Source organism: Balaenoptera borealis, assembly GCF_965194805.1.
Source record: "Balaenoptera borealis genome assembly, chromosome: 9".
Lineage (NCBI taxonomy): Eukaryota > Metazoa > Chordata > Mammalia > Artiodactyla > Balaenopteridae > Balaenoptera > Balaenoptera borealis.
Genome location: NC_138873.1, coordinates 51868783 through 51884452, shown reverse-complemented (window position 1 = coordinate 51884452; position 15670 = coordinate 51868783). Strand labels below are relative to the sequence as shown.

General features: G+C 36.3%; 1 protein-coding gene across 2 annotated transcripts in view; it reads right to left on the bottom strand.

The window, feature by feature from the left end:
- The window catches only part of SEC63 (SEC63 homolog, protein translocation regulator), a 69271-nt gene that overhangs the window by 40847 nt on the left and 12754 nt on the right, over window positions 1-15670 (bottom strand). For both annotated transcript variants that reach the window (XM_082404752.1, XM_082404751.1), the window contains exons 2-4: window positions 6725-6824; window positions 1696-1810; window positions 256-368 (exon numbers count right to left, since the gene is read on the bottom strand). In XM_082404752.1, the coding sequence (XP_082260878.1) occupies window positions 256-368; window positions 1696-1810; window positions 6725-6824 (328 nt within the window). The remainder of the gene's footprint in view (window positions 1-255; window positions 369-1695; window positions 1811-6724; window positions 6825-15670) is intronic.

Here is a 15670-nt window from a genome sequence, read left to right as displayed (position 1 = left end):
TTTGAAAATAGCTCAATTAACCCATCACTTATTAATTTAACCAACTTACATGGCAAAAGCACTACTGTAAGTTACTTAAAATTAAGGTTTGGCTAAATTAACACTTCATGGTTGCCAGGTAGTTCCATAAATGATAGACTCAACATATGAGGCGCTTAATAAAAGTGTATGACAACTATTTTATTACTACTTTATTCAAATAGAAAACTATCTTTACCACTCTTAAAAATGTGTAACAGGTCCTATAATACTTACGCTGCATAAGCTTTTGCTATCCTCATGAACATAACTTCATCACCTCCTTTATCTGGATGATACTTAAGTGACAGCAAACGATACTGTTTCTTAATTTCTGCTACTGTTGCCCCCTAAAAGAAAAGGCTTTGTTTTAGTAAAAATAAGCACAATGCTGTAAAAACATAATCCATTCCACTTTGAACTTAAAATATTGAACTACTCAATATTTTCAGAAACAGAAAATGAAGTTTTCATCCTATATATACCTTGTCCTATAAATTTCACCTCCATATTTTTTAAATAAAAATACTCATTTTGTCCAATATATTTTATTTTATTGAGCACCTAGTATGTGCCACGCAGTACCCTAGGCACCGACGATTTGAGACTGATACTATATAATGCCATTTAAATAAAATAAAATGATAGTGACATTTAAATATCAATGAATGATCACAGTAAATTAAGTCTAGCTGAAAAAAACTCAAATCAAAGGTTAACTTCCTTTCTAAGAAAAAATCTGAAGAATTTCTGGTTTCACCTGCTTGTCAATATTTTAATATTAAGTAAATACTTAATAAGTTTACCTTAGTTGTTTCCTAATTAGATTCAATTTCTATGAATAAATTTTTCACATTGATTTTTTATGGCATTAAATTGCCCCCAAACCTTTTAATCTTAAAAAATCTCTCTTGATGACCATGATCATCACAATAAGAAAACTCAGGTGATATGCAAACTTTTCTTCTACAAAGCAGAAAACTAGAAGATAAACACACTCCTTACTGTGTATCATATGAATCTCTGGATCAAGCCATCTATTGAGGAGAGGCTAGAAGTAAAAAAAAAAGTAGAATGGGGGAAAAAATGGAAAGGGCACTAGATTCACCTTGCTTACTAAGTTATGGGACCCCAGACAAAACACAATTTTCCAGGCCTCATTTTCTCCATGAGAAAAAAAGGCTAAATGATCTCTAGCATTCATTTCAGTTCTAACTTTCCACTGATTAACTTAAAAGACCAGTTTTCTACTGGGACCCATCACTCAAGTTCAGTCAAGAAAGTCAGCTAACAGGTACACTCAAGATTAACCTGAATTTCTATGACAAAGACACCAACACACTGCCTTAGTGTCAACTAACACAGGGTCCCACCCAACTAACATAAATAAACCCCTTGCTTCTAACTTTGCATTAAACCAACCTTATAAATGTCTTTTAAAAATATACTAACTTCTTATCTCATCTTCAGATATTTTTACATTTTAGCAATTATAAACCAACCCTTAATAGGATGGCAATCAACATCTGTGGCTTAAAAAATATATATGCATTAAAATAATAATGGATTAGGTATCTTTTTTAACTGACCAGAGTCTGATTTCTTTAGGCACAGCTCAATTTCTTTTAGGCTGTGGGCCCAGAGTATTTTCAAGGGACTATATAAAATACTACTTACAGGATCCAAATTTAATACTTCATAAGGATTGTATTCTTGATATTCTCGGTCTGTTTTGGAAACTTTGTATGTAAGGAATAATAACAATGCCCATCCTGCAAGCAGAACTATTTTCCTGTTTAGAAAAAAGATAAGTGAAGTATAAATAAATACAACTATATGGTTTTCCTTTAAGATTCTAAAGACACTATGGCAAGGCATAAAACAATCTTAAGTAGTCTCATGTCACTGTGCTATTGACTCAAATTCTATAACCACTGGGTTGTAAGACACAATAAGGACAGCATCTTTTTTCACCTTTGAATTCTCTAGAATCTAGCAGTGCCTGGCATATAATATTCTCTCAGTTACTATTTGCAGAATTTTAAGTAAGAAGTTAATGTACTCATTAACTTATTGGACCCATTCCCTTAGATCAAAATATATTAATACTTAGTATTCAGTTAACCATTTAATGTAAAAAAGAATTGCTCTTGACCTTGTAATTACACTTTTAGTAAGATAAAGTATGAAAAATAATGGGTCAATTGTGCAAAGATGAATAAGTAGCCTTGTTTATAACAGTAAAAATTTGGAAACAACCTTAATGTCCATTTATAAGGAACTAATTAAATAAACCATTTATAGGAGACTAATTAAATAAACCAAGATATAGCCACACAATAGAACATTTTTAGCTAACAGATATAGAAAGACGTGCATAACAGGTTAAAAAAAGGTATAAAAGAACATATAGTTTGAAAAACAACTAATTTCTTTTCTCTTCAATATGTTCTGTTTAGTAAAAATATTTAAAAGATTGATATTACCAGTGTTGGAGAGGCTAAGGTAAAAAGGAACTCTCATACATTCTACACTCTGAAGGAATATCTGGCAATAAGGTTATCAAAAGCCCTAAAGAAGTTATACCTTTTTAACTATCATCTATTCCACTTCAAGAAATTTAGAAGGAAATAAACTAAAATTAAGCTTATAACGTATAAAAGGGTGATTACAGGTATAATTAATAGCTGAAAACACACACACATAAATGTCCATCAATAGAGTACTGAACAGATAAATAACAGTACATCCATAGAGAGATACTATCTAGACACTAAAAATATTTGCTGTGGAAGATTATCTACCTTGTACTGTTAAATTAGAAAAACAGCTTTCAAAGCTGTATGTATAATATAATCCTATTCTTTGTAAATAAAAGTTTATTATAAGTAAAAATATAGAAGGTAAATCATCTTAATGGTGGTTATCTTTAATGATGAAATTGAATAATTTTTTTATACCTTTTGTATCACAATTTGTTACATTAGGTAGGAACTGTTAAACAAAGACATAAATGAATCATAGGAGACCTAATCAAACAAAACTGAAGTGACCTATTTTCAAATACAGAAAGAAAACATTCCGTGTGTTTAGGCTCTCTTGATAGGAACCTAGCTTAAACGTGTTTATTTGGAGTTTCCAGGATCCAGTTCCAACCTACCTCCTTACTTTTATCACCCTAGTATTTCAAACAAAATAAATCCCCATATCCCACAGTTCCCTAAGCTTTTCCCACCATTATGCTTTTGCTCTCTTGGGTCTTTCTACCTAGAATTCCCATTCCCCATTGCTGCGTCTCCAAACTATATTCATCCTTCAAGACTCAACTCAAATTATCTATCCTCCAAGAAGCAATCATTAACTCTTGTTAAGATGATCAATGGGGAGACCATGGTTACAGTCACAAAGAAGCACAAACCATGACCTTCCTCCTCTGGCTCGTTGCAAACTCCTTGAGCATGTGGACAGGATCTTATTCAGTTCTGACTAACCTCAGCATAACAAAGAGATGGCACTCAGATGCAAATTTCTTTCTACCTGGCCAAATTAATGCTCTAAACCTTATTAAGGGTATAATACCGCAAGCTGCTTTCCATACTATCTGTATGCCCAAAGACGAAGAGGGAGGCCTACCTGGAATACTCCCACTTTTACCTGGCTATCTAGGGAGAGGTAGTTAAGAACATAGGCTCTGGAGCAAAAACTACCTGAAGTCAAATCCCAACTTTACCACTTATTAACTGAGAGATCTTGGCAAGCTGCTTAGCCTTTTACAATTCAATTTCCAACTTTCAGGGTGGGTTTGAGAATTAAATAAGATTAGGTATGTAAAGCCCCTAAAAGGTGCCTCACAGATAGTAAACAACCAATTAATGGTAGCTATTTGCTGTTATTAGTAACTCTTACCCAATTCTCAGCTTTCAACTAGGACCTCACTTACTCAAGGAAATCTTCTCTATCTCATGCCAGTTAAGAGCCCTCCCTAAGTTCTTTTATGGCACACCCTCCCCGCCCCTTACAACTCTTACTAAACTCTATTATCATCACTTGTTTACTTGTTAGTATTTGTTACTCACAGTATATCAGTGCCTAGTGTAATACCTGACACATACATAGCACACAATAACTACTTATTTTATGAATAATGAAAATAATTTAAAACAGTAACTTTTGACTCAAACCCAAAGTTTGCTAATACCCTCAATATGCTAAAGAACACTTGAAAATATATTTTATTTCCACACAAACTTAGTAACTCCACATTTTGTTTTGTGAACTTCCCCAAAAGGCTACAAAGCTCAAAAAACAAAGATAAAAGTAAAATTGAAAACCACTAAAGTAAAATTTTAAAGCAAACAAGGGTAGAAGAGAAAGGGAACAAAACACCTAAAACACACTACACCCTGTGTTAGATGCTCTTCATGTAGCATCTAGCTCTCTGAGCCAAAGAATAAAGGGAGGAGAGAAGAGGTTCATGACAGAATCCCCAGGCTGATGAAAACTACCACAACCAATAAAACCACGCTCTAATTTCCGGAGAGCCAAACCAAAGGTAGAAACATAACAAATTATATCATGCTCTGTGCCCAATTTTTTAAAAACATGTTTGGTTTCTCTTAAAAGACAAACATTTTCCCTACATATGGCTTCAGTAATTAAGTTGAGGTCTTGTGTTTTTTCTTTTAAGCAACTTCCAGAAATTAGAGTATTACACAATGACTACTTAATCTTAAAAGAATGCTTCAAGGTTAAGTAGCAAAAAGGTTTTGATGGTTCCTGACCTTATCTAAAATTTTACCAGTATTATTTAATTCTTCCTTACTTAAACATCCATTAATCTGTACTTCTATTTAAGTAAATCTCTTTACTAATTATTAAATAGAACAAAGTTGGGTTTTTTTTCTTGAAAACTGAGGTTCAGATACCCACAATGTGTTGACCAAAGCCCAAAACAGAAGAGACTGGAAAGCCAAAAATATCTGCCTTGCTGCCTCAGAAAAGTTTAATTTAAAACGAGAAGCAAGGACTTCCCTGGTGGTGCAGTGGTTAAGAATCCACCTGCCAAAGCAGAGGACATGGGTTCGAGCCCTGGTCCGGGAAGATCCACATGCCACGGAGCAACTAAGCCCATGCGCCACAACCACTGAGCCTGCGCTCTAGAGCCTGCGAGCCACAACTACTGTGCCTGCGTGCCACAACTACTAAAGCCCGCGTGCCTAGAGCCCGTGCTCCGCAACAAAAGAAGCCACTGAATGAGAAGCCCACGAACCGCAACAAAGAGTAGCCCCTGCTTGCCGCAACTGGAGAAAAGCCCGCGTGAGCAACGAAGACCCAAAGCAGCCAAAATAAATAAATTAAATAAATAAATTTAAAAAACAAAACAAAAAATGAGAAGCAATAGCAAGGAATACATAGTGAACATGAAACTACTCTTGTAAACACTAATTTTGCCTTTTAGTTTCACACCATTGAAGAACTCTTAACACCAAAGCTAAGACTTCCCTCCCTCTACAAAGGAACTAAACCAGGCACATATGTTGAAAACTATCATCATCATTTAAACCAATTTTTAAAAATAACTGGATCCACTTTTACTAATATCCTCTGCTAGGTCTTGCCCTCCTATCTACTGGATAGATATATGTAGGTAATTCACAGGATATAGTCCTCCAATAATGGCAGCTCTTTCACTTCCCCTCAGTTTCATCTGTTACCTGTAAATTGATGCCTTAGGGTGAAGGTCCAAAGCCCAGGCTAACCAGCATACCCCACAGCCTCAAAAAATCAAAGACACCTACTCTAATTAAACATGCTAATGGCCTGTTTAAGCAGATGGCCCTGCAAAAATAAAGGGAAACTAGGTCCCTACTCCACCACTTCTTGCTGCAGGAACTTGGTCAAGTTACCTCATCTTCTTAGTCTCAGTTTCCTCATCTGAGAAAAAGCAAAAATATCTACCTTTAAGTTAACATAAAACTAATGAGATAACATATAAAATCCTAGCCCAGCACCTGGCACACAGTATGTGCTCAAAAACTTCAATCACCATGAAATGCAAACTTGACCCTGTCACCTCTGTGCTTTCGATAACCTTTTAAAGATTCCTCCATAGTCTTTAAGACAAAATTCAAATCCTGACACAAGATATACAAGATCTTCCTTCAAGATTTGACTTCTCGGGGCTTCCCTGGTGGCGCAGTGGTTGAGAGTCTGCCTGCCAGTGCAGGGGACACGGGTTCGAGCCCTGGTCTGGGAAGATCCCACATGCCGCGGAGCAACTAGACCTGTGAGCCACAATTACTGAGCCTGCGCGTCTGGAGCTTGTGCTCCGCAACAAGAAAGGCCACGATAGTGAGAGGCCTGCGCACCGTGATGAAGAGTGGCCCCCGCTTGCCACAACTAGAGAAAGCCCTCGCACAGAAACGAAGACACAACACAGCCAAAAATAAATAAATTAATTAAAAAAAAAAGATTTGACTTCTCTTTCTCCCCTCCTCCCCCAAGTCAGAAGTACACTCTCTCTCTTTTGAACTTCTAAACCACTCTGCTCAGACTGTTCTCCAATTTACTAATCACATCTTACCCCTGCTAAGGTTACAATTTCTTTACAAACACATGTTTTTATTCATCATTATACCCCTATTTTATATGATACCTAGCAAAGAGTAAGCACTAAGTATGTTTTTTATTGAAATCAATTACTTACTTTACTGTAGGAATAATATTTGGCTGAGGTTTTAATAACCGTAAACGATACCACATACATCTTCCATATACTTTTCTGATATTCTTTAATCGATTTTGCTCTGTCAAAAAAAGAAAAATAAGGTGGTAAGTTCAACGATTTCCACAGTGAAGGCAAAAACCAGAGTTAAAACCATACTAACCTTCATTATTATGCTAATATTATATTGGAACATCAAAGTACTCTCCACTTAAACTTTTAAGAAAAATTCACAAGATAGGCTAAATTTTCTACCACTTAGAACAAATGATCTATCTGGAAAATTTTACTCAACTACCAGGCAATCATTTTTCATGTGAGACTTAACTTCTAACTGAAAAAATTAAAAACTGACTTGAACCCAAAATATTTAGTTATATAATCAGTAATTTCTGAGAAGTTCTCTCCTCCTTTCCCTTCTGCTATAAAAGTAACAAAAAGTGCAAAATAGTTGGAACGTGCACTTTATTAGGGAAGCCAAGCAGAAATGATAGTCTTCAAATATGAAAATAATTACGTTAAATGAGAAAAGTCATCCAAACCCATAAGAAGTTAAAATAGGTTTATATAAGAGTTATAACAAAAGGTATTATTTTAGTCCCCAGGAAAAATCTGTAATTCAATTAAAAAGGAATTAAACCAAAGCCAACATATCATATACTGTTTTACTAAGCTCACCACAATCACTTGGTTTGAATAACTATCCCAAGTTTAAAAAAATTTTAGGTAAGTTTTAAAATAAAAATCTACCTTTTCATGAAGATGGCATATAGAAAGCAAAGAAAGGAGCCCATGCCACTCCAAAGCCAAAGCCAAAAACAAAAGCTTGGAAGGCCAAGAAGGCAGTGCTAAAAAGCATCCATATCCACACACAAAAAAAGATTGCATATTACCCACTTTCTGGGTGGCCCAAGACACCCCGAAGGCAGCCCGTTTATCCTTGGAAGAGCGACAAGCTTAAGCACTATGTCATCATCAAGTTCCCCTTGAGCAGGGAGTTGGTCATGAAGAAGACAGAAGACAGCAATACACTTGGGTTCATTATGAATGTCAAAGCCAACAAGCACCAGATCAAACGGTCTATGAAGCAGCTCTACAACATTGACATGGCCAAGGTCAACACCCTGATCAGGGCTGATGGAGATAAGAAGGTATATGTTCAACTGGCTACTGACTATAATGCTTTGGATGTTGCCAACAAAACTGAGATCATCTAAACTGAGTCCAGCCGCTTAATACTAAATAAAATTTTTTTTCACAATATCAAAAAACTACAAAACCAAAGTCCTTAAATGAGATCTCAGGTAAGTAAAAGAACTTTGCATATAATAGAATGTTCCAAAGCTGCCATATAAGAAGTCCACCAACCCTGTTATCACCATGCTTCCAGGAAAGAATCCACATGAGAGAGCTATGTGGCAGGAGGTATCAGAAACAGGTGTGGTGAAGAGGGATCCATATAGGGGGAGGGGTGGTGGCAGAAAAGGAGACGGGTGATATGCAGGGAGAATTATCAAGTAAGTTAATATATTAAGGATAACTGCAGTCAGTTTTTCACTGTCAGAGAAGGGAGTTACATATGTGAAAAATTAGAAAACATGAATGAACTCTGTGGTATTAGAGTGGAACTGAAGATATCAGTAAGAACTAATTAATATCTTTTAATATAGAAATATAGATGTAGATCTATACACATACATACACATTCCCTAACTCTATTAAGTGAGCCTAGGAACAATGACATCTCAATAGCAGTGAGCACACCTAGTACCCAGATCTTGATTTCTAAATAGCATTCTCCGCGAACAGGAACCAGAGATCCAAGTATCTTCCCACAAAATATTACAAAAGGGAAAGAATGATTTTACAGTGGGGAAGTGTGATAGGCTGAATAATTGCCCCCTGTCAAGATGTCCACCACATCCTAAAGCCCAGAACCAGTGAATATATTATCTTACACGGCAAAAGGCACTTCACAGATGTGACTAAATTAAAGATTTGAGATGGGAAGATTATCCTATATTATCTGGGTGGTCCCAATATAATCACAGGGGTCCTTATAAGGAAGCAGGGGGGTCAAAGAGAAGATGATGTAACAATGCGAGCAGAGGTTGGAGCGATGTTCTTTGAAGATGGAAGGAGAGGCCACAAACCAAAGAATACAGGCTGTCTCCAGAAGCTGGAAAAGGCAAGGATTCTATTCTAAACCCTGCAGAAAGAACCTGCCCTGCCAACACAATCACTAGCCCAGTAAAACCACCCTTGGAAGTCTGGCCTCCAAAACTATAAATTTGTGTAATATTAAGCCACTAAGGTTGTGGTTTGTTACAGCAATGATAGGAAACTAATACAAAAAATCTGGTGGACACCATCTTTCCAGGTGATCAGTGAACATCACCAGCAATGAGACAAAATGCAATCATATACCATCAAACAGAATGCAATGAGAAGAACACAGAATCAGTTTTGTGAAATTCTTCTCTAAGATACATAACCTGAATCTAAAAATGAGAAAATACCAGACAACCAAAATTCAGGTCCATTCTACAAAATAATTCGCCTATGATCTTTTTTTTTTTTAAATTAATAGCTACTCTATTTATTTATTTATTTATTTATTTATTTATTTATTTTTAGCTGTGTTGGGTCTTCGTTTCGTGCGAGGGCTTTCTCTAGTTGCGGCAAGTGGGGGCCACTCTTCATCGTGGTGCGGGGGCCACTCTTCATCGCGGTGCGCGGGCCTCTCACTATCACGGCCCCTCCCGTTGCAGGGCACAGGCTCCAGACGCGCAGGCTCAGCAGTTGTGGCTCACAGGTCCAGTTGCTCCACGGCATGTGGGATCTTCCCAGACCAGGGCTCGAACCCGTGTCCCCTGCATTAGCAGGCAGATTCTCAACCACTGCGCCACCAGGGAAGCCCTGGCCTATGATCTTTAAAGTCAAGGAAAAACTAAAGAACTGTTCCAGACTGAAGGAGACTAAAGAAACATGTCAACTAAATGTGATGTGTGATTCTGAAATGGATCATCTGCTATAAAGGACATCATTGAGACAACTGACAAAACTTGAATAGGTCTGAAAATGAAATGGTAGTAATGTTAATTTTCTGATTTTCACAGTTAAATTATGGACACTTTTGAAAACACCACTGGTGATTTTTTAATCTGGATCTCATTAAATTAAGCCTCCACAGTCTCCCATTTTAAGTATGAAACCAAGGAAACATGTTATAAGAACATGCTGAAGTCTCTTTATTAACCAGATGGCTTGATCTATTCAAAGGAATGATATTCTCCCAATGTTTCTGTCCAAGAGAAAGTACACATGGTTTTCAGCCCCCAAAGTCTTGCACAATGTGTACATGCACCTTGTATGCCTCACTCTTCCAATCCAAAATTTATATCTTAACCTTTTAGTAGAATATTTAAATAATCAGTAAGTACTATGGGGTATAGTTTACACAGTAACACAGTGACATCCAGCACCACCCAATATTCATAGTACACATTCCAAAATTCTATACTAATGACCTCAAGTCAAAGTAACTATCAAAAGTAAAGTCCTTCCACAAGGAGGGATGGATTGGGAGTTTGGGACTAGCAGATGCAAACCATTATATATAGAAAAAACAACAAGGTCCTATTGTGTAGCACAGGGCACTATATGTAATATCCTGTAATAAACCATAATGGAAAAGAAGAAAAAAGTAAAGTACTTTGAGAGTTTTTTAAAGACACTTAGAATAAAAAGAAATTCATTTATCAACTTCTAGTTTATAGAATTACTAGTTTCATGGCTAGCAAAAATTACCTAAGTAATATCATTAACTTATAATATAGTTTTTAAAGAAATTATTCACATTTATAGAAAAGGGAAATTACAAGGTCATAAAACAATTCTGTGATTTAAAAAAAAAATAGCAACATATGATGATTGCTCTCAGCAATCATGAAGTTTATATGTCCACGGGAGCAGTCCAGGCTTGGGGGCAGGTTATTATGGTTATGCTTCATAAGCTATACAGTGCCTTTGCTAAAACAGTCATATCCACCTGTCATGCAGAATGATCTGTCAGTCTGTAGTATAACTGAGTGAACCCTTAGCACCATATTCCTAGAACCTGAAGAGCTGAAAGAATGTTAGTCAGATCCGGTCTTCAAACCTGTGTGCCTGCTTACCACAAAAGAATTTTTAAAAATCATGTACCCTCTTGTAGAGTTCTAATTTGGCATCTAAAATTTTCATCGTAAGTTTGAAGAGTTGCAAAAGATGTTGTTTCTGACATAAGTTGATATTTTAAAATAAAATAGTTTCACTGCTTTTAAATGTACCAATGAAATCTAAAAATCATAATAGCAATTTCATATCCACCATCATCCATTTACAGAAATTTATGAACAAGCTCTTCATTCTACTTCCCCCACATAATTTTATCCTAATGTAATATATTTTTATCCTGGTAAGTCATTTCTTATAATACTGACACATACTTCTTCAAATTAATTTGTTTTATTCCCTGTGACTATTTTTCCCAAATTTTTATATTGAAAATTTTCAAGCCTTCAGAAAAGGTGAAAGAATATTACAATGAACAATACCCTTCACCTAAATCCACCAACTATTAACATTCTGCAACTCTTGGCTTTATCTCTAGTTCCTTCTTTCCCTCCCTCTCCCCTTTTTTTAGAGTAAGTTGCAGACATCAAGACACTTCACCTCCAAATGCTTTGGCATGCGTGACCAAAGGACATCAGTAATTTTACCACAGTGAAGTTTAACACATCCATAAGGTTTTTTATGTGTTAAAATTTCTGCTGCTACTTTTATACGTATGTGTGTGTGTACGCACGTGTGTGTGTGTTATCAAGGCAACATAAATATTACAAATTGATAAATTACTAAAATAAGAGTAAAACATCCATTACGCTTTCACTTATAAGCAACTTGTAAATATCCCATATGTTCAAAGAGTTGAAATTCTAAACACTGACACTTAGTTTTAAAAATAAAAAGTACACTGTTGTCAATATGGCACAATGTTAGGTAAAATAGCTTTATCTTTTACTTTAAGTATATTTTTTCAAAACTTGGAAGTTGCAGATTATCTTCAGTTATTCGATTTATAGAAAAAACATGCTCCATAACCTAACTGACAAAGGCAGTCCTCACTGTTAAACCAATTAGGCAAATCAAACTTGGTCCAAAAAAAGTCTGACTTCATTTTTCAGTTCAAATAAATATATCAATATATATTTTGATATTTTGAGGATTATAAAAATCACTGAGAAATAAATTTTAGAATATACCTTGCAATATAGATTACTAAAATTAATAAAGCTAAGTGATATAGAGATAACATAATTTACTTAAAAGAAAAAAATGTACCACACTTCTTTCCAAAATTCAGTGACTCCTAAAAACTATTCCTAAATCCCTAAGGGGTCCAAGAAAATAGTACCAAGAATCAAAAGGTTATATTCAATATTCCAAAAAGTCTAGAAGACATTATACATCAGTTTTCTAGCTACCCAAAGTCTCTCTGCAGCTAGCTGAGAATATATTACCACAATGTGATGACACTGGCTCACTCGTTGTTGGGACAATTTTGTTCTTTTACTTAAAAAAAACAGGAAAACACATTTCACTATAATAGTGCAGTTTGGTTCCCAGAATACTTCAAAATAGAAAAGGCATGAAAATGATAATTTGGAAATGAAAAACTGGGAATTCAGTGCTCCAGACCACCAAAACTATAGCTTACCTAGTCACCCTAATCTCAAAACAGACTAAGAGAAACTAAAGCTTCTGTTATGCTCTTAACCTGAATCTGAATAGTTAGCCATAGTGTGTCATTCTCAAGGCCAGGTCAGAACTGTTTGGATTTGGGATAGATAAGACACTTGACTAAACACTACTCACCATCGCTACCACCCAGTGCACACAATCACAGATTACCTAAATTGGAAGGATTTCAGAAACTTGGGTTCAGTTGCCACCTACCCCCTATGCATACCCTGGCAACAGAGAAGGAAACCCAGAAAGCAACTGAAAATGTTTGGATCAGAGTGGAACCACCCCACCGCCACCAAAGTTCATAATCCTCAGGAATGCCTAAGGATTATATAAGTGCAACATAAGTGCAAACCAATACAAACCAAGTGGTTCAAACAGATTCAGCTGGTGCTTGACTGGACAGCAGCATACAACTATACCATATGCTTACCCACCTCAATTTTATTTTCCCTTTAGAGTACTGAAATGAGTACTATAGAGCATGGTTTTTCAGCCTCAGCACTATGGACATTTTGGACTAGGTAACAGTTGTGGGGAGCTGCCTTGTGTATTAGAGTATGTTTGGCAGCTTTATGGTCTCTACCCACTAGATGCCAAGAGCACCTCCCCACTGGAGACAATATTAAACACACACACACCAAAACACATGGCTATAGAGGGGTCATGGAAAGCAGCTGAATGATATGGCCTGAAGATCAGGGACACAGGGAGAAGAAAGGAAAGGTTGGGAGAATAAACAGAGGTGATACGGCAACAATTCTCTTTTTCCATTCCCCTACAAGTATCCTTCAGGCAAAGAGAATCACTATATATTTGAGTACTTATGAACACCTTGAGGGAGGGGGAGGTTGGGGAGCTTCATTATTTTAAAAGAAGAAAAAAGGCAGACAACAAAAAAAAGCTGGAGGAAGAAAGCCCACAACAATCTCAATTAATAGTAGTTTAGCACACTTAGAGGTCATCTGAAGGCAAAAATATTTAGATATTCCATAATTATCCCTGGGGGTATATCTCACAATTACAAGTGTTAAGCTGTCATTGTAAGCAACCTTTGTAAAGACCACTTGAAAAATTTAGCAAGTGGCTACATTATGGAGATTAAAAATATATACTTACAGGATGATCAAACACCTAATGTTATATAATGCTGCACTTGTGGCTTGGAATAAAATTTCCAGTGATGGTATCATATTCAGAGCCCAAAAGTGCTATATCACAAACGCAGATGAAACATATACATTCTGAAAAATTGTTAAATGACTCATAAAATAGCTCTGGTGATCACAAAGACACTGAGGTTGAATACATGAGAAGTTTGAAAATAATTGTTTCCTGAAATGTAAGGGGATAAAACTGTATTTTTAAGTACTATATTTTATAGTATATGATTTTTAAATATTTTAAGTAGATACAACTTCATCCTTAAAAGGATATATATCCAAGCTGGCCAAAAAACTTTTTTCACCTCATTAAGAAATAGGAGACCTTGTCAACTTCTCTGCTTAGAAACTTTCAATAGCTTCCAACTGCACCTAAAATAAAATCCAAGCTTCGTACCAGGCTTACAGACATTTTCAGCACCCCAGCTCCCTCTCTGACTTTATCCCAGATTCTTCTCCTCACCTGCCACACTCTTGCCACTTTGGTCTTCTTTGTTCCTGGAATATGTCCAACTCTTTCTTCCCTTGAAGACTTTGTACACAGTTTCCCCAGCCTGAAACAGGCTTTTCCACTCAATTCAGATCTTTGAATGGCTGGCTCCCTTTTGTCACTCAGCTTGAAGAAACTTTCTCAGGAAGATTTTCTCTGAATATTCTACTTCTCTACACAGTATTTATCACTATCTGATTTTGTTTGTTTGTTTGTTTAGATGTCAATCGTCTCCCCCACACTAAGATGTAAGCTTCAAGAGAGCAGGGATCCTGTCTATATTGTTCACTCCCATATTCCATTGCCTAACATAATGCCTGGCAAATAGTAGGTGCTTAATAAATATTTGTTGAATGTTTTAATTACCTCATTTAGACCTCCCAACCACCCTGGGGGTACGTATGTATGTATGGATGATTATACTTCAAAACAAAACAAAAAAACCTGAGGCTCAGTGAGGTTAAGTAACTTGCCCAAAGTTACAGACGGTACCAAAGGAATTGCAAATAACCACTAAAGAATACAGATGAGACTTGTGCCCAGGTTTAAATTCATAGGTCTGTGCACATAATCACTTTAACTGTCTTTCCTAATCAGAGAATAGTTAGATTGCCTTGACAATTCTCAAAAGCAGCTAAAATATATTATATCCCTATTCTCATTAACTTAACCAGACTGGACTATATCTCTGAAGCAGAAAATGTAATATGAAGAAATTCAAGTCAAAATATTTAAGAACAAGGAGTAGCTAAAAACAACTGATTAGGTGACACCTCTAAACTTCTGAAACAGAAGTTTACAGACCAGGGATTCCCTGGCGGTCCAGTGGTTAGGACTCGGTACTTTCACTGCCATGGCCCGGGTTCAATCCCTGGTGGAGGAACTAAGATCCCGCAAGCCGTGCGGCGTGGCCCAAAACAAACAAACAAACAAACAAATGAAAAAAACAATTAAAATTTATTTTTAAAAAAGTACTACAAATAAAACTGCCACAAGGACTTCAGTATTAAAGAGTGTGGGACAAGGCAATGTAGTACATAAATTTGAGGGGGAGGGGATGGCAAACCAGTTCTCTTTTGTTTGTTTTAGCTCAATTTGCTATAGAAGTGTCAAGATCCAAAAGAAAAGCAAACCATCCTTCATATCTGTAGGACACAGGGGTTTTTGTGAGCCATTTGTCTCTAAGCCAGAAGATAATACTAAGGAAAGAAGGGGAGTCTCAACTGCAGGAACGATTCATTTCAAGCTACATTTTTTTTTTTTAACAGATTTTATTTATTTATTTATTTATTTATTTTGGCTGCATCGGGTCTTAGTTGCAGCATGCAGGATCTTCATTGCAGCATGCAGGATCTTTTGCTTCGGCACATGGGCTTCTCTCTAGTTGTGGCGTGCAGGTTTTCTCTTCTCTAGTTGTGGCACAGGCTCCACAGCTCGTGGGCTATATAGTTTGCAGCACGCAGGCTCTCTAGTTGAGGTGCACGG